The sequence below is a fragment of the Sceloporus occidentalis genome, unplaced genomic scaffold, assembly GCF_023333645.1.
Source record: "Sceloporus occidentalis isolate IW3139 unplaced genomic scaffold, rSceOcc1.0.p SCAF_20, whole genome shotgun sequence".
Taxonomy (NCBI): Eukaryota; Metazoa; Chordata; class Lepidosauria; order Squamata; family Phrynosomatidae; genus Sceloporus; species Sceloporus occidentalis.
Genome location: NW_028317000.1, coordinates 10,923,556 through 10,942,478, shown reverse-complemented (window position 1 = coordinate 10,942,478; position 18,923 = coordinate 10,923,556). Strand labels below are relative to the sequence as shown.

The 18,923-nt window shown below is 42.8% G+C and overlaps 1 protein-coding gene across 3 annotated transcripts; it reads right to left on the bottom strand.

Moving 5' to 3' along the window:
• Positions 1-1,415: 1,415 nt before the first annotated feature.
• Positions 1,416-18,923, bottom strand: LOC149301966 (succinate dehydrogenase cytochrome b560 subunit, mitochondrial-like). 3 transcript variants are annotated; one of them, XM_089482947.1, is made up of 6 exons: positions 18,878-18,923; positions 14,270-14,326; positions 12,139-12,240; positions 8,569-8,630; positions 6,911-7,074; positions 1,416-2,584 (listed from the first exon to the last, which is right to left on the bottom strand). In XM_089482947.1, the coding sequence occupies exons 1-6, from the start codon at positions 18,895-18,897 to the stop codon at positions 2,480-2,482; spliced, it is 510 nt and encodes a 169-aa protein (XP_089339073.1). In that variant the 5' UTR covers positions 18,898-18,923; the 3' UTR covers positions 1,416-2,479. The 3 variants fall into 3 exon arrangements, with proteins under 3 accessions (XP_089339073.1, XP_089339072.1, XP_089339074.1); XM_089482946.1 differs by lacking the exon at positions 18,878-18,923 and adding an exon at positions 18,523-18,853; XM_089482948.1 differs by lacking the exon at positions 18,878-18,923 and adding an exon at positions 17,437-17,549.

The window sequence follows — 18,923 nt, the reverse complement described above, 5'->3', positions numbered from 1 at the left end:
TGTCCTTCTGAAGAGGACCACACTAGAAGGGGCAGTACCCTGAAGGCAGAGCAATGGCACTCTTTCAATGCCAAGCACGTTTCCAAAGGGAAGGATGGCAGGGGAGAATCCCAGCTAATTAGTTTTCAAAACACTGATGGAATCTGTTCCAGGATTCCAAAGGCTTCCAGCCTCATTAGCATCCAACATGTTCCAATGAATATATCTGAAACCAAAAAATGGGATGAAAAAAATGCCAAGGAGTAAACTCCTCCTAATTATGGGCACACATAATTGGTTTAACACAAAAGAAGGTACCCATCAAGGAAAGCCTCTTTTTGATCATCAAAGTGACAGGCTTTTAAAGGAACCTTCAAAAGCTGCAAGGATGATCAGGGGATCATCTGTTTTGATAGACTGTATTGTGGTGGGAAGAAAGAAACAGGTTAGATCAGATTTCTCCTCCCCCTGCCTTCCTATTTTTAGCATCACAAACTGATGCGGTATTTCGGCTGGCGAATTCTACATGTATATGCTCAGCTCTTCCTTTTACTCCACTTCAGTGTGAAATGTTACAGACTGGGCCTCTGTCAGCACAATGCAACACTATTAACACTGGAGAATTCAGCAGGGAGAGGAAAGGAACATAAAATGGCTGACCTAGACCCCCAGCCACTGAAAGTGAAGCATGGCTAAAAAGTGTACCAGTTCAATGCTGGGGAAGAAGAGAGCTGTAGTCTGACACAAATAGACAGCAACAGGTTGGGAAAGTTTGCTGTACACTAGTAGAAAATTCATTCTATACATTTAATGTAGCTGAAATCATGACACATACGTATAAGGGAAGTATCAGCAGATTTTGCTGGACAGGCACCCTAAGGGTTGCAGAAACACAGAGGCACAAAAGAAATGGGGGCAAAAGAAAGACAAAAGTGAGGAGAGAGGGAGGAACATAGTCCAGTGAATAAGGAAAATGTTCCCAGATCACAGAATACTGTTCTGGAAAGGAAAGATGGAAAATCTGGTGGTGGAGAATGGAGTCTCCTGCAAGCAGCTATGATTCGTTGACTGGTCCCCAGAATGGAGCAGTTTCCATTGCAACATTGCTTTTGCAGGTCACTATGTTCTATAAATGAGATATTGTCCTTTACTTATATAAATAAATATTCCAGTCTTTATAATTTTGTTATCAAAAAATAATTTCCCCTAGCTCTTGCTACAGATGCCAAAGCTAGACTTTATGCACAGAGAACATGTTCTTTACTACTGAGCCACAGTAGTGGATGAGTGGTGCATTTGGCCTTAAAGTATGCCAACATTTTAAAGGCTGGGCAAGTCTGCATCAAGAACCAAGTAAGAGACCTGTGGCAATTGGTTTTCTACAGCATACCATCCCTTCTTAACCAGAAACACGTAAAATAACTTTGAACCAGTACTGTTATTTGACCAACAAAAGGCTGAGGCTTATTTATTAACAGAAAGGGCAAGTCCTTTATAAAACCAAAGCAACAGTTGTGACAATTGAGAGGGAAGATGCTTCGACCCTAAGAAAGAAGGCCATTCAACTTCAGCACACAACAGATCATATTTACAGAGGGGATGCTGTCCATAGACTTGGCTGATGATAGCTCTTGAAAAAGAGGAAGACAAGCCAATTCTTAAATATTTGAATTAAACAGGTCCAGTTCTCTGCAAAAGAGGCAATGTCCTAACATCCTAACACACGAATATGTCATTTCCTTTCTATGTCTGGTGTGTCTTGCATGGGGCAAAAGTAACACAACATTTAAGCAGGTTATCATAAACTTTTCAATAGAGAGAGCCTTAGGCTGCAGTCCCTAAAACAACCTCATGTCAGTATTCCAGAGATAAAGGGACAAGAATAGGACAGCAGCTGGAGGTGGCCAAAGCTGAATGTGCTGGTCTTGCCACAGTTCAGCCATCAATGGGGATTGTTGTCCATTTAAAAATATACCCACATGTTCGCTCACACACTGCACTGCTGGAGCTCCCTTCTCCCTCAGCTGTGTACAAAGGCTGGTATTGTCTCTAGCCTTTGGAAACGGAGGGTGAGGAAAAAGAAAAGACAGCATACAGCTGAGAAAAGCAAAGGCTTGTGGTAGATTGTATGAGAACTTCTTAGACAGTCAGTACTCTGCTCTTCTCGGCCTTCTAGAATCGTGTACATCCAAGTCTTCGGCTTCAGCCGAAGAAGATCCCTTAAGTCCTTAAGAATGTTGGACATCACAAACACACAGCAATATATAGGAATTTCTACGGTAATTTCGGCCAATCTGAGAGACAGCAAAATAACTGCCTCTTTTCAATTTACAATTAATCATGTACTGAACTGTGAACTGTTCACTCACTCTGCATCGCCAACCTGACTGTATCTAGACCAAGAATTGGCAGGCACACTCCCAAAGCTTTGATTTAGTAAATCATGTATGAAATGGAGTAGAGCCATAATGGTGGGAGGAGAGCTGCTCCTAGCTCAGGTTCACATGGCTGCAATCCCAACAGAGGACAAAACTGTCAAGATGAGGACAAGGACTCCAGACTGGTAGACTTGAGGTATCTTGAATCCTTTACCCATGTCCCATGCCTGTAAAATAAAAATGATAAAAAAAAGAGAGAAAGAAGATCAAGATATTTCAGGAAACCAGAAAGCAACCAGCAGGAACCATTCCCTGCACCAAGCATTTCCCAGGACAGTTTTTGAGAGGGGAGACGCAAAAAAGACAACGGAATAATGAAGTTAGAGATAGAGGAGATGCCACATGCTCAATCCATTTACACCAAATCACACTCTACTACAAAGAGTGACATATAGTAAGTTAAATTATATTAACAGAAAGATACAATATGATTTGTGGGTATATCAACGACTACTGAAAATTCTATGTTAAGAGGCAGTATAGCTGTAATGGAGACAAACAATAAAGAAACATTATCATCTCTATGCCCTGCTTCTGGGCCTTCTTAGAGCACTGAGATGTCCACTGGCGGGGAAAAAACAATGTTGGACCAGGGGAGGAGATGGAAGATGGGAGCTGCAGTTCAACAACGTCTGTAGGGCCACAGGTTGCCCACCGATAGTCCCTAGAGGGACTCAATTCATGTGTTTAAGCAAGGCAGCTCTTCTTTTTAGAAAGTTAACATACTTCAGTCCAGTGCAACACACTAGAAAGAGACCCAAATGACCTTTACAGACTGCATGGAAAAGTTAACCATCAAATACACACAAACACAGGGGCAGATTTGCCCTGTTGCATTTACAATGGGGGAGCCGGTGTGGTGTACTGGTTTGAACATTGGCCTATGACTCTGGAGAGCAGGGTTCAAATGCTGACTTGGCTCCAGAGAACAGGACCTGGAACAAGGGATGCAAGCTACAGGAAAAGAGATTCCACCTCAACATTAGAAGGAACTTCCTGACAGTAAGGGCTGTTCAACAGTGGAAGACGCTTCCTGGGAGAGTGGTGGAGTCTCCTTCCTTGAACAGAGCTGGATGGCCATTTGTTAGGATGCTTTGATTTTTGAGTTCCTGCATGGCAGGATGGCCCTTGTGGTCTCTTCCAACTCTACAATTCTATGATTCTAGTCATGGCCCCTTCAAACAGCTGTATGTATGTAGTGACAGTAGCTTCTACACCTCCCCAATAATGTAAAATGGCACAGAAAGTTAATCTCTATTTCAAGTCCAGCATGCATAAACATGCCTTTCCCTGAGCAAAAGCCCATTTCGTTTCCTTCTAATCCAGAATACCCTCCAGATTTTATTTTCTGAATTCTCTCCCCCCGCAACCCCCCAAAAAAGTGAAGGCTGGGATGGAGGAATCCATAATCACTGTTTGGAGGAGGGTCATTTGGAGTGGCATAAGATGCCCACAAGCCTGGCGGTGGAGTCAGTCCTTGGCCTTTATAGTCTTCTTTCTAAAATGGAAATCACACATGCAGGGCTCACACTTCTTCAGGGGGAGAATGTCTGCACCAAAGTCTCAGCCCTGGGCAAGTACTGACCTCAGTTGCTTTCAAGGGAATGCTGCAGAGCTCCAGAAGTGAGCATTCAGAACCATTAAAAAATAGAATAAAAAGGGGAAAACATAAAAGGCTGACAGATCTAATCGTTTTCAAAAGTGTCAGCCAGCTCACAACATAGAGAATGACAACAAAGGATACTGATACAAGATGCAACTTCTGGTTGCTTCAAGCAAGCTTAACCCTTCCCTTTGCTTTCAAAATCCTATGGTTTAAGACATGCTTTTAAACTAACTGGACACAGAATGATCAATATAATCCGATGTTGCTTCTGTTTCAAAAGATTTCTTTCCTTAGGGCAGCCTTCCACAATATAGAATATGGTGGATGCTCTTCAAGATGAATCCTATCATCTCCACCATCCCAGGCCAACATAGCCATATTGTGCAGGTCAGGGGATGACAGCAGTCATAGTATTATGCATCTGGAGGGGCCAGGTTGAGGAATTTAATTTAGGGGTTATTCAGAGGGTGAAAATAATCCTGGTAGAATGTGGGATGAATCTTTGTTGTTCACATGCATTTTGAATGCACCGGAGCACATTTTGTGGGGGCTGCCAATAAACTCACTTAACCCATGATAATCTATTTGTCCCCCCCTCCCCAAATTTCCTAAAAGATTCGCATTGTCAGGTGTGTGAGTAACAGATGTGAATAGATCTGGGATAAACCAGGATAAAACTCTGCATGCCACGAATGTGTTTTGAATACATCCGCATCACCAACTCCATCTTTATTCACAGTGATGATCTGTGTGAATAAGAGACATTGCAGAGATGAGGTTCCGATATATAAATAGTGTGAACAACTAAACCGTAATAAGTGAGTGAGATTATTCACACTGACACACTAACAAAAACATCTGAATAAACCCTCTGTTGTTTCTCCTGCTATGCTCATATGCTACCCTGAGATGTAAGCATGGCTGGCTCAAGCGAGAGAATGAGATGAGGCTTAAAACATGATCCTCTGGTTTCCTATCCCACACTCTTAACCATCATGGTAGAATTCAAAGATATAGCTGTGTTAGTCTGCAGAATCAGTATGTAGGGAGATCTTGTAGCACCTTTGAAAGAAAGAAGTTGGCAGCATGAGCTTTCATAGACTTAAGGAAGATGAATCTGAGGAAGTAGGTTTAAGTCTACGAAAGCTCATGCTGCCAACCTCTTTCTTTAGTTCATTTCAAAGGTGCTACAAGATCTCCCTACATCTTAACCAGGATGCCACACTGGCTACTTTGAAGGAAAGTAGTAGTAAACACACTGAAGCAAAAAACACAAAACAACCAGAGCCTTAAAGTACTCTTTTCCTTTTCATCCTGTCTAGTTGGAAGCTTTTTAGCTACACTAGAATTGGGAGGATAGAATTAGCAGAGTTTCTCCATCTTCTGCTATGTAGTCACGTAGAAACCATGACCCTGTGCTTGCAAGACCTGAGCAGGGCTATTGTTGACCAGATGTCAAATTATCACTTGCTATTTGATGTTCTTTTGTTGCCTGTTTTATTGAATCGTGTCCTGTATTGCTATGTATTTTACATGTATTATCCTACTAGTGAGGCAGGCTAGCTCCAACAGGCCTCCCTGGAAGATGATTAACCATCCATTAAGAAGCCAAGCCCTCCCTCCAGTCCATCTGCCTTGATCCAGGCCTCGGAGGTAGAGAAGAACTGCTGGCCCTCATCCTCTTCCCCACCACCACTCCCTTCTCCTTTTGTGTCGTGTCTTTTTAGATTGTAAGCCTGAGGGCAGGGAACCGTCCAATTAAAAAGATTGTATGTACAGTGCTGTGTAAATTTACTGCGCTTTATAAATAAAGGTTGTTAATAATAATAATAATAATAATAATAATAATAATAATAGATGACTTGGAGATCTCTCATTCATAAGGTCACCATAAAATGAAGTCAGTTTGATGGAGGCTAACAACAAAGACAAATATTGTTTTTATATTTTGACATCTTCTGGCTGAAGCAATGTTTAACTACAGGTTAAGCATTCTTTATCCAGAAATCCAAAAAAACCTCCAAAAAGTGAAACTGTTTGAGTAGAGTGCCGGCATAATGCTTTGAAGCTTCCATTTTCCAAGTGAAGTTGACCAAAGAGTTTCCCTGAGGACCCTGATATGCCTAGAGAGACCCCACCCCCCGCCAAGCTGAGGGTAAGTGAAATCATGGTTGCCAATCTTGTGGGTTCAGACTGTAATGTATTTCATTATGTGAGTGATGGGACCAAAAGTGATTTTTTGGGTGGAAAAACTATTATTATTTTCAGTCTTCACAAAAGATAATGAAAGCTGAAAAAGATTTATGTATTAATAAATTGTTGTGTGCTTTCAAGTCATTTCTGACTTGTGGCGACCCTAACACGAACCTACAGTGTGGTTTCCTTGGCAAGTTTCTTCAGACGGGGTTTGCCATTGCCATCCTCTGAGTTAAGAGAGTGTGAATTGCCCAAAGTCACCCGGTGAGCTTACATGTCCCAGCCGGGGTTTGAATTCTGGCCCCTAAAGTCATAGTCCAACATTCAACACACTACACCAATGGAGGCAGGTGTCACGCATACAATTAACCTGGCCTTTTAACTTGTCTTCTCAGTAGAATCATTTTTCACCATTTTATTATACCTGTTTTTAAAGAGTTTTTGTTTATGTTTCTAATGTTTCACTGTGTTTTTTTTTTTATTTGTTGTAAAAGTGAAACGGCTGTGATAGAAATGCAGCATAAAACATTTCTTTTTGGAAGCATCCAATTGGCCACTTTGTGAAAAAGGATGCTGGAGGGAAATAGAAATTTGGTAGAACAGGATCCGACAGAGCTCCATCAGCTGCAAAAACAAAGAAAAACTGAACCCCAATTCAACCTTCCCAAAGTTACACAAAAAGGTTACTTACCAAATGTCTGATTCCATTCCAAGTGTGGAAGGTCAAGGGGAAAGCCAAGGCAAACTTTGCTGAGTAGATGAGAGCAGGGCCCAGACTGAGGGACCTGATGAGCTCCAGATAGTCAGCAAAATGCCCTGGAAGTACCAGAGCACTTAAGCCAAAGAGCGACACTCCTGGAAAAACACATTTAAGGAAGAATAGGAATGCTGAAGAGCTATATAAATCAAACAAAATTAATTATAATTAATTGCCAGCTCCCCAAATGCTATCACGCTGCTTATATCAAATGAGAAACAATGATTGGGAGGTACACAACAACTAGAAGCATTCAAAAAGATAACCCCTTGCCTCTGCAAAAGCTTCTGGAAAATTCACATCCCAGGCAATGACATGTCACCAAGCCTTCATTTGCAAATGGGCAAGAGAAAAGCCCTAAAGCCAAAGTCTAGAAACAACAGCCAAACTGATAGGTAGCGGAGAAGAGGAGAGGAGAGAAAGCTGGCAAGGATCAAGACAACTTGGCCAGAGTGCACATGCCATCTGGGCACTGGAAGATGGGAGCAGCGTTTCTCTCTGCCACCCCTGGGCTTCCACTCTTTTCCTCCTGCTTTCCCTGACCTCTTCCAGGTGGCACTACCAAGAAGGTTGGTAGGGAAGGGCAAGCAAATGAAGTAAGAGTGGCGCCTAACTGTTGTTAGCTATTCTCCCATCCAACCAACCACTAACATTTGGCCAGGTGCTTACAAATGGTATGTCTGGCACCTTTGTTCTCTCTCTCTCTCTCTCCCCCTCTCCCCGGCCATCCAAATGTTTCTGGTAAATTTAATCAGGGCATGAAAGCAACATGCATAATGCTGTTTACCCTCTATGTCTGATATTTATAAGTATAGAAAATGTACTCTATTGTCCTCTGACAATAGAGGTTCCACTTATTTATCCCCATTTACAAATAGCATTGAACTTAGGGGGCTTAAACTCCAAATATACACAGTTAGAAACAGGCTTTGAAGACTCCAATTCTGTGCATGCTTACAGTTGGCCTTCTGCATCCATAGATTCAAACTTGAATCTATGGATCCATGTCTTGAAAATATATATTTTTTTAAATCCAAAAAGCAAACATTAATTTTGCCATTTTATATAAGGGAGACAATTTTATTACCCCTGTTTTATATAATGGGACTTCAGCATCCACAGATTTTGGTATCTAGGGGAAAGCGAGTCCTGGAACCAAGCCCCAGTGGATACCAAGGAACCACTGTATTTTGAAGCCTGAGATGACAGAAAGAACTATACCACTTGAACATGGCAGGTGGAAGGTCTTACTTCCTGATGTTGTTCTGTGTTATTATGATAGAACAACATGCCCTTCAAGAAAAAGCTAGCAGATATTGAGGAAAGGGCTTTGAGAAGGTTCTACTTGTAGGGATTTTTTCCAGAGGGGCCACACACACCCATACTTACAGACCAACACTTGCAGTTTGACAGAGGCTGGATGGCCATCTGTCGGGGATGCTTTGATTTAAATTTCCTGCATGGCAGGGGTTGGACTGGATGGCCCTAGAGGTCTCTTCCAACTCTACGATTCTATGATTCTAAGTGGTACATTCTGTTCTATCATTGATGATAACATCACTGGTGAACAAACAGAGAAAAAGGTAAAGTACCTAAACTCATTGCAACTCCTGTACCACGGTGGGAAATGGACATCATCATGGGGAGAGACCATCTGAAAGAGAAAAGACATAGTGATGCACTTGAGAATTGACATAAAGAGAAGACAGGGCTAGTCACGATGGTTATATATGCTCTCATTAGTATCAACAGGCACAAAGCTTCTCAGTATCAGCTGCTAGGACAATAGGTGCCCCAGCAAGCTATAATAGTCACAAAAAGACTAAATCCATGGCTAAATGAAGTCCCATGCCTGAATTATTTTACCAGCCTCAGAAGTCTCACACTAGACACATTGTAGAAGTTTAGCAGCGGAGTACTGTTAATGTTATGCCAATGTTTATGGATGATGACACTTCTGTCTACAGATGTCTTCATAACAAATATGGATTTTCTGGAATAATATTTTATCGTCTGCAACACAAGATTTGTTTGCTGAACTCCCCAGTTCTTGACACCATGAAGCGAAATGACAACCAACATAGGCACCAACAATACAATGGATGCAATTGTAACGTTAATGAACTGGCCAGTCCAACAGGGGGCTGGGAGGAAAGGGGCATGTATGGTGGGGCCTCCATGACTGGGCAATGCCAGTGTGTCACTGGGTGCATTAATACACAGTACAGATGGTCAATCATTTATGTGATTGAATGGCCAGTCGCACGGTTGGTTGCACAAGGCATCAAAAAGACTGGCAGGTGGATGAGACAAGGGTGATGACTAGTGGCCACTGGCAGTGCATCTGTGAGCTTATACACGTGGGTTTGCAGTGGAACAGGAAAAATGTGACCTATAGCAATAACAATAGCAGTAACATTTCTATACCGCTTATCTGTGCACTTAAGCACTCCCTAAGCAGTTTACAAAGTGTAAGCTAATTGCCCCCAACAATCTGGGTACTTATTTTAGCAACCGCAGAAGGATGAAGGCCTGAGTCAAGCTTGAGCCCTTTCATTGGGATTGAACTCGCAACCTTATGGTTTTGAGTGAGTGGCTGCAGTAATGACATTTAACCACTGCACCACCTGGGCTCCTTGCACAGCTTGTACCTGAAAATGCCCCACTTTGGCAGGTCTGTCCTTCCAGACGAAGCAGGGTGGGGCGGACTGCCCATGTGTGTTCAGTCCATTGTGAAAGGTGTCTGTTTGGTTAGCGGGTTTTCCCTGAGAATTAGGAAACCCTGGAGGTAAGCCAGCTTTTCAATTCTGTCCAGTCCCCTAGATCCCAATTCAGGGAAAGGCAGGTTATAAGTACAATATATATATATAGCAGGACTGCAAGTGATATTCCCAGAATCTCATGATAAGAGGTAACTTTAAGCTCCATGTGCGTGTATATGACTTCAAGTCATCTGTCGACTTATGGCACCCTCATGAATTTCATAATTTCCCTAGGCTATACATGGCTTTAAATTTGTGATGCAAATTATTCTGGGTTTGTCCTCACAAAGTCAATGGGAGGATACAAAAAGGCTGGGGTGTGCATTGCCCTCTGATATCAAGGCTTTGTTGCTGCTGTTAAGTTTTGGAGAGGTTCACCACATTCAGGGAGGGTTTTTACACCTTTATGCAAAATGTACAATTTATTTTATTGTGTGCTTCAATTTTATTTTGAGTCAAAATGGCAAAATCTATTAATGAGGAGGAACACACATGCTAGGATAAGACGGTGCTGTTGAAATTTTATCCTGCTTCTGATCAACTTTCTGGCTGGCTGCTGAACTCTCCTTAGAAGCCAAGGAAACTTGGCCCCTGAGCAGATGGGCCAAGCCAATGCTATCCTTGTGATGGGAGGATGTTTACATGGCCGCCCTCCACCGTGCTATGGAACTATTACTGCTGTGCACCCTGAATCTGCCACCGACATTGCATCTGGGAAGAAGACCCACCACGGACTGTAAGGGGCAGAAGTGGGGCACTTGGCAACACAAATTGGGTCATGTGCTCCCTTCTAATGCCACAGGCCATAATGGGGGTTTTCTCAGCAGACACGACGGCGGAGGCAAGTATGGGGTGTATTGGGCTGTCTAGTCTGCTGGCTGTTGATGCAGAATTTCCTAGCAACTTTGTGGCAAACCCCCTATTTTTAGACTGGGTTAAGGCCCCTTTGGGCCAGGATCTGGCTGGATCCATTGGATTTCCATCCAGTCTGTCTGATCTCGGCTTGAGGCTAATGGCTCGCATTGTCTGGACAGGACAACACAAAGCCTGTTGGCCCATGCTTATAGGCCGTAAATTGAAATTGTCATACTTTGGAGATAACATGAGTGACACATTTAAAAAGACAACACTGCTTGGCAAGGTAGTTGTTGATGTTCCTTTCTTTTTCTTGCCATTTAAATCTGCGAATTTAATTCACAATGTAAGGAAGGTAGGAAGAAAACTAGCACTCCGTAATGAACTATAGGAACTGCAAAATGGCTTAGGAGGAGCAAACCATTACAGCTAGCTCCATGTCTGCACTCAGAATTATGCAAAGAATCTAGCTAGAGGGAAAAAAAGGATGGAGGAATCTGTGGAGGTGGCTGAGAAATGACATTACTCCAATGGCAGGAATCTTGGGAGGGCAGTGGAAGAAAGAAAGAGCAAAGGAGTATAAAGGAACACATAAATGTAAAATTCAAGGCTGTCACAGTTGAAACTGGGCTGCAGATTCTACAAAGAAACCCCAAAGCTAGTGCTCAGAATGCAATGTGTAAATCAAGGTTGCAATTTTGTCCCCAAAGAGCCAGTGTGGTGCCATGTTAGAGTACAATACTTGGGCCAGGGAGAACTCAATTTAAATCCCATCTCAACCATATAGCTTCCTGGGAGATCTTGGGCAAGTTACAACCACATAGTCTAATCTAATCATCATTCTGCTTTGTTCACTGAATTTTATAGCAGTTGCTTATGTCATTAGCCGCCACTTGGGCCTAAGAGCAAATCATGCCTGAATTCTCCCTAGAAACCAAGACGACTAAATTGAGACTGTCATACTTTGTACATATATGAGTGACTCATTAAAAAAGACAATGATGATTGGAAAGGCAGAAGGCAGCAGGAAAAGAAGGCAACTGTATTACAGGTAAGCAGACTCAAGCAAGCTACAGCCCTGCGTCTGGAAGACCCGAGCAGAGCAATTGATAACAGAGTCACCTGGAGTCTCTCATTTATAGGGTTGTCATAAATTAACACAATGGCAGTTAATAACGATAAATCTTGTGAGTTTCCAGAAAGAGGGCTTCTCACACTAGGGACTAGAAGACATGGTTTATCTCTTCTGTCTTCCCCTCTTTACCTGATAAATGCAACAACATTTTCTAGTTATAGAGTTCTGACTCCTGGTCAATTAGTCTTAATAGTGCAAATCTGTTTTTGACACGGCCTTTAAATTCTTCAGGGACCTCACAGGGACAGAGTGACAATTACAAAGATTGACCTCCACTAGATATGACTCTGTGCTTCTTGGGCAGAAAGGAAGGAAATAAATGCACCTCACCACTTTCCTAAGAAAGTGTAACACTCGATTAAATCACCCCAACCAACACTTCTCTGCCTCTTATCTAAGATAGCTCTTACCGGTAGATGGTGATATGAGGGGATAAAGGGCGGCTGGACCGAGTGTTCTTGTCCCAAAATTGGGACATTTCTTCTTTTGCAGTCGTTGCCATGGAGACCAGACTGGAATAAAAAACAGTGTGGATGTTATTTATGGCATTTATTAAGTGTACTTTCATCCAAAAATGGGTCTCAAGTAAACACAGGAGTTTGAAACATCTATTTCAAATGGAAAACAACATACAACATTAAAGAGTAATACGTTAAAATAGAGAGGAATGATTATGACTAGTTCATGAGCGAAAAAACACCTGACGTTTAGTATGGATAAACAAAGAGAAAGGTTTTAACTAGGTGCTGAAATGCAAAGACTGGCTGATATGGGAAGAGATTCTCCAGATGCTTTGCGTGCATTTTTGTTCCTCTGGAAGAACATCAAGAGAGCCCCACTAGATCCACTGTAGCTCAATATCTTATTTTCCATAGCAGATAGCCCAATTTTTGATGGGTTGCTGACATGTGATTTTGCCCCCCTTCACTCCCTGTTTGTCTTGAGAGCTGCAAACTCAAAGGTACACTGCTCCTGGGTTACTCCAGATTTTGTTTTACTAGAATTTGGGCTAGCTGTTTCATTAGCCAACACATGATCTAAATTACAATTTTGTGTGCCAAATGACAACTTTACTCTCACATATTTCAAGTTGTTTCCAACTTATGATGACCCTTAGGTGACCCCCTCACAGGGTTTTCTTGGCAAGAGTTGTTCAGGGAAGTTTGCCTTTGTCTTTGAGTCCAAGAGAGTGTGACATGTCCAAGGTTCCCATGGCCAAGCAGGGATTTGAACCCTGTTCTCCAGAGTCCAATGTTCTCCAGTTCTCCAATCTTCAAACCACTACACCATGCTGGCCCTCACTCTCATACGCTTTCATACACATAAATAATAGCATAATATCCAAAGCCAACCCCTAACTGCCAAAATGTTGTTAGCTGAGTGATCCCTGCTTGGTCACGGAGGTCTTCCATATATATCATGGCTAGAAGTCACTGACACAGCTCACAATTATGGATCCAACCCTTTCATTCTGGCATTTCATTTATTCATTGCACCTTTAAACTGCTCATTAACCAGAGTTGGCCAGGCAGTGTACATTCTGTTAAAATATAAAATACAATGAAAGATTGACAAAGAAGCAAGATGAAGGTTAAAATATAGCAAGGAAAATAAAGTATTTCACCATGCAAAAGAAGCAACAGATTAAAAATATACAGATTTGAAAGCCTCAGTACAAATCCCTTTCACAGGAGGCTAGGGGTGGCTCCTGAATTATCCTTTAGCTGGCTATCAAACTAACGTTGCAGTTAAGAGATCTTCTGTTCTGTGGAATTCAGAGGTCTTCTGTTTTATGAACTTTTCTATTTTATGTGCCTCGTTTTAGCCAAACCATTAGGTAACACAGCTTAATAGTGTCTACATCCTCTGGAGATGCCAACCACAGATCCTGGCAAAATGTTAGGAATAAACTCTTGCAGAACAATGCCACATAGCCTGAAAAACTATGCATGTTGGCTGTGAAAGCCTTTGACGTCACACTGTCTATCTACATTGTCTGGCAGCATTTAACATTTTCAGACATGACTCTCATTTTCAGACATGACATATGCAAAACACATGTTCAACCACTAGGTTCATCCATGTGGTTTGGGCAAATTATTTTAATGAAATTCAATACCACAAGATATGGTGATGGCCATCAACATAAGTCTGCTTTAAAAAGAGATTTGACAAGTGCATGTAGAATAAGGCTATCAAGGGCAGACTAGTCACAAAGACTTTATGTCACATCCAGGACCAGAAGTAGCATGATTCTCAACATCAGTTGCTACATTAAAATAGCAGGAAAGGCCCTCGGGTCAGTCAGCCAGTGAACACTGTTGGATGCATCATACTGCAATTTCTTAAATGACCCGCAGGTTATCGAAGGCACCAATTGTAGGATTAACACCCTGCCAGTATTTTTAATAGCAAGTGAACTGTGGAATATATGGAGATGAGATTTGACAAGAAGAGGGAATCTTGTGAAGATCCTGAGAAGATCCTAACAGGAGAAGGAGGAGGGGAATTAACAAAGCTCTTTTACTGTTAAAAACATACGGTTGTCTGGAGAGTCCTGGACCAAGACGAACGCAGAGGCAGCGCCGGCCAGCTAATCTGAAAGGAAAGACAAATTTTGTGTTATGTTTACAAATGGAAGCTCATTCTTCCTGGTAGCCAAGAATGCAATATGTAACCTTATTTATTTATTTATTTATTTATTTATTTAGGTATTTATATGCAATATGTAACCTTATTTTTATTTATTTATTTATTTATTTATTTATTTATGTATTTATATCCTGCCCTTCAGCCCTAATGGCTCTCAGGGCGGCTTACAATATTATTTTTAATCAGACAGTTCCCTGCCCTCAGGCTTACAATCTAAAAGACACGAAACAAAAAGAGAAGGGAATGATGGAGGGAAAGGGGATGAGGTCCAGTGGTTCTTCTCTTCCTCTAAGGCCTGGACCAAGGCAGATGGATTGGAGGAAGGGCTCTTCCTTATGCAGGCATCTCTCAGCCTCAGCCTAAAGTGATTTTGAAACAAACGGCTTCAAGAAATGGGAAGGATACCAAGGAAACACTGTGATATCCTGCTCCCAGTTTCCCAGCCCAGCGCAGAACCTGGCATTCATATACCCACCCACTGCATGCCACACATCTGCCACATACCCCTTGCCTGTCGCTGTCATCGTATCCTCTCTGAATGCCCCTGCTGCAACTCACAAGGGCAGAAATGGGACTCCTGGCTACACCCACAGGGCCAGGTGCCCCTTTCCAACATCTCTAGCTGAGTCGGAGGCCTTCAGGGAGGAAGTGACAGCGGCAACAGGTAAGGGGCACATGAGTACATACAGTCTGCTGGCTCTCACAGGAGAGTTCCTCAGAAACTCTGCTGCAAACAGGAGAGTGATCAAAATGGAGAAAGGTCTGGAAAGCATGCCCTATGAGGAGAGACCTAGAGAGCTGGGTATGTTTAGCCTGGAGGAGAGAAGGTTAAGATGTGACATGATAGCCCTGTTTAAATATTTGAAGGGGGTGTCTTACTGAGGATGCAGCAAGCTTGTTTTCTGCTGTTCCAGAGAATAGGACCCAGAACAATGGATGCAAGTTACAACTTCCTGGCAGCAAGAGCTGTTTGATAGTGGCACACACTCCCTTGGAGTATGGTGGAGTCTCCTTCTTTGGAGGTTTTTAAACAGATGCTGGTTGGCTATCTGTCCAGGGTGCTTTGATTGTTTCTGCATGGCAGGGGGGTTGGACTGGATGGCCCTTGGGGTGTTTTTACACAAGATATAGGACCTTTGGGGTTGGGATTGGGCCAGATCCACAGGATCCGCATCTAGTCTGCCCAATCCTAGCCTAGGGCCAGCCTTCGTCATCTAGAAAGGATAACATCAGGCCAGGGGAACATAGATCTTTTGGTCCACATGGATGGGGACAAAGAGTCCCATTTTAAAAACTATAACATTCAAAACATACAAAGGCAATATACTTGTACTCATATTCTCTCACGCACTCTCTCAATATCTAGCCTTTGCCTCAGAGCTAGAACTCAAGATGACTCGTAATATATTTTAAAACAGATGCAACCAAATACACCTTAAGTTTCACTATTAAAACACTTTTAAAGCAATTTGTTGTTGTGTGCCTTGAAGTTGTTTCCAATGTATGGCGATCCTAAGGCCTATCATGGAGTTTTCTTAGCACGTTCCTTTGGAGGAGATTTCCCATGGTCATTCTCTGAGGCTGAGAGAGTGTGACTTGCCCATGGTCATCCAGTGGGTTTCCATGGCTGAGCCAGGAGTCCTGGAGACCTGCTCTAATCAATATTCAATTAAAACTGGATCTTTTCCTCTTGGGATTGAGGGATGCAGAGTTGGAACAGAATCAAGGAAGATTATTTTGATATATGGCCATGGCAGCAAGATTGTTCTATGCTCAAAGATGGAAGACACAACACTACCTACTAAGAAGGAATGGGTGTTGAAACTGACAGAGGTGGTAAAAATGGATAAACTGTCTGGTTTGATTGGAGGAAGACCATTAGGGACATTTCTTAAAAATGGGGAACTCCTTCGGAAATTGACTTGATAACTTTTGGTTTTGGTGATAGAAGAGCCTATGTTCTAAATCTGGAGAGAGATGTATGAATACTATATATATGCATAACTGGCAAAAGGAAGATCAGAAGTCACTTTTTTCTTTTCTTTTTTAAAATACTTTTTAATGATACTATATTTTAGTTTTTTACCTTTTTTAATCTTAATGTATTTCAGATATTTTTTTAAAAAATTGACAAGGACCTTAGTTACTACTACTTAGTTACTACTCTGAGTCCGATGGATTGTTGGAAAGATTCAACTGAACTCTAAAACACATGCTTAAGATGTTGGTAGAAGAAGGTCCAGGGGATGGCATAAATTATCACCATCCTCCTTGTTTGCAATTAAGGAGGTCTCCCAAGTATCAACCCTGTTTTCTCCTTTCAGGCTTGCATTTGGGCAACAGCCCTGGGGAATATCAGATCTTTTTAGGGAAGACTGGCAAGAGACTCGTCCTGGCTATTCAATCTAGGCATCAGTATGTATTGGACATGAAGTAACCTCTTAAACTGGTCTCCCATATCGCCCAGGAATATTTAGGAGAAGCACAGTCAGTGCAGAAATCATACTATGAAAGGAAGGCACACATCCATGTCTTCAGACAGTCCAATGAGTCTTCCTTTTGTTGACCTCCTTAGGGGCTAAACTTTTTGCGCCAAGGAAAGGACCCTTTGAGGTGGTATGCCAAGAAGGACCTGTACGTTATGAGACCAGATTGGGGGACAGAAGATGCATTACTCAAATCCTCCGTCTATTACAAGACTGGAAAGAATGGGAAGCCATGTTTGCTGATCTGAAGGAAAGGAACTTTGGGCCTGAGGTAAGAGACCTAAAGAAAACATCCCTACTTACTTCATAGGAGCATTTGACTCAGACGGCCCAAATAAGAGCCTTGGAAAAGGCCTACCCTGATGTTTTTCCCACCTCTCCAGGCAGGACACGCTTCGCACACCATTGCATTACTACCATCTCAGGAATAGTATAGGAAGCCCCCTGTTGCTATCAATAGTGGGACCAAGGAGGCTTGCAAAAGTTAAAACAAAGATAATTAAAAGCAGTTACAGAAAGAGAGATTAAAAATGTAAGAGAAGTAGTTATAAGATATAATTAAAAGCATACCTAGAATTAAAACCTTTAAACAGGTCCTATAGAGAGAAATTAAACAGATCCTATGGAGATCCTATGCAGAAGTCGTTCTTTTCTGCATCTATTGCGTCTGCGAAGTCTCGCCCGGCAGAGCTTTTCAAGGTGGTTAGGAAGTTAATTCAGACTCCTTCCACCTTGAATCCGTTATTACAACCTACGGAGGAGGCCTGCTGTGATATTTTCAACAATTACTTTGCAGATAAAATCTCTGATAAGGGCCAACTTAGACGCCAACCTTAACACAGAAATGTCTAGAGAGGTGTCCAGCGACTCTGTTAACGAGATTCATTTGGATCAGTTTCAGCCTCTGAGTACTGAGGACGTAGACAAGCTGCTTGCTAAGGTCAAAAAGACCACCTGCCCTCTTGACCCCTGCCCTTCATGGCTGGCCATCCAGGGAGGGGAGGCAACTATGAGGTTGTTGTTGTTATTATTATTATTATTATCCCTTTTTAAAAAAATGAGCAGGACCCTGTTTATCCTGTCCTTCCTCCAAGGAGACCAGGGCAGCTTACATCTCCTTGCCTCCAGCAAAGCTTTCTGAGGATAAATCAGGGTTAAAGATAGGTATTGGCCTGAGGTTACCCAGAGAGCTTTGTGGCTAACTGGGGACTTAAGCCTGAGCCTCCTCAGTACTTGCCTGATATCCTAATGGCCTGATACAGACAGGCCAAAAAAGCTGTTTGGAGTCACTTTGGAGGTATGGTGCTTCAATGATACATACGTTCTAAGGGTCCAGAAGCTGCGCCAAAGCCATGCTCCAGTCGTAAGGAGCATGAATCCAGTGATGTCAAGATTGCTCCATGCCTCTTAGTCCTGCTCAAAATGGAGGGCATTCTGGAATCCTCCTGGACAGAAGGCCAACATGGAGGACACCTGATCCCCTGATCCCCTTCTAGGAGTGTTCTAGGAGTACAATTGTGAACCGCTTAGACACTGCTGAGGTGGTATGAAGCGGTATAGAAATCAAGCTTGGGGTTTGGGGTTTTTTTGCTCTGGGCTTTGATTTGGTCTGGTCCTCCCTTTTCCTCGAATGTCCTCCATTCTGCAGTGTCTCACCTTTCCTCCCTTCGTGATTTAGGCAGGGTGACCGTCCTCCTTTTCCAGGACCTGTCCTCCATTTGAACCTTCTGCCCAGGAGGAGCCCCCAAAATGTCCTCCATTTCGAGGAGGACCAAGAAGCCCCAATTTCCGTCTCTCTTGAGTGTTTCCAGCTTTCCCTTTTTCTGGGCACGTCCTACATTCTGTCCTCCTTCAGGGTCCCTGCCCGCCTCTCTCCCCTCAGAAGGCCTCCCTTCCGCCCCAAAGCCTTCCCCAGGAGGCTCCACAGGGCCTCCCCGCGCTGCCCGCCTCCTTCCCGGCCTCCCAAGGGCCTCCATCCGCCTTCAGACCTCCTCCTCCTCCTTCCCTTCACCTCAACACAGACGCCGCCATCTTGACTCAAAACCGCTCTTTCCGCC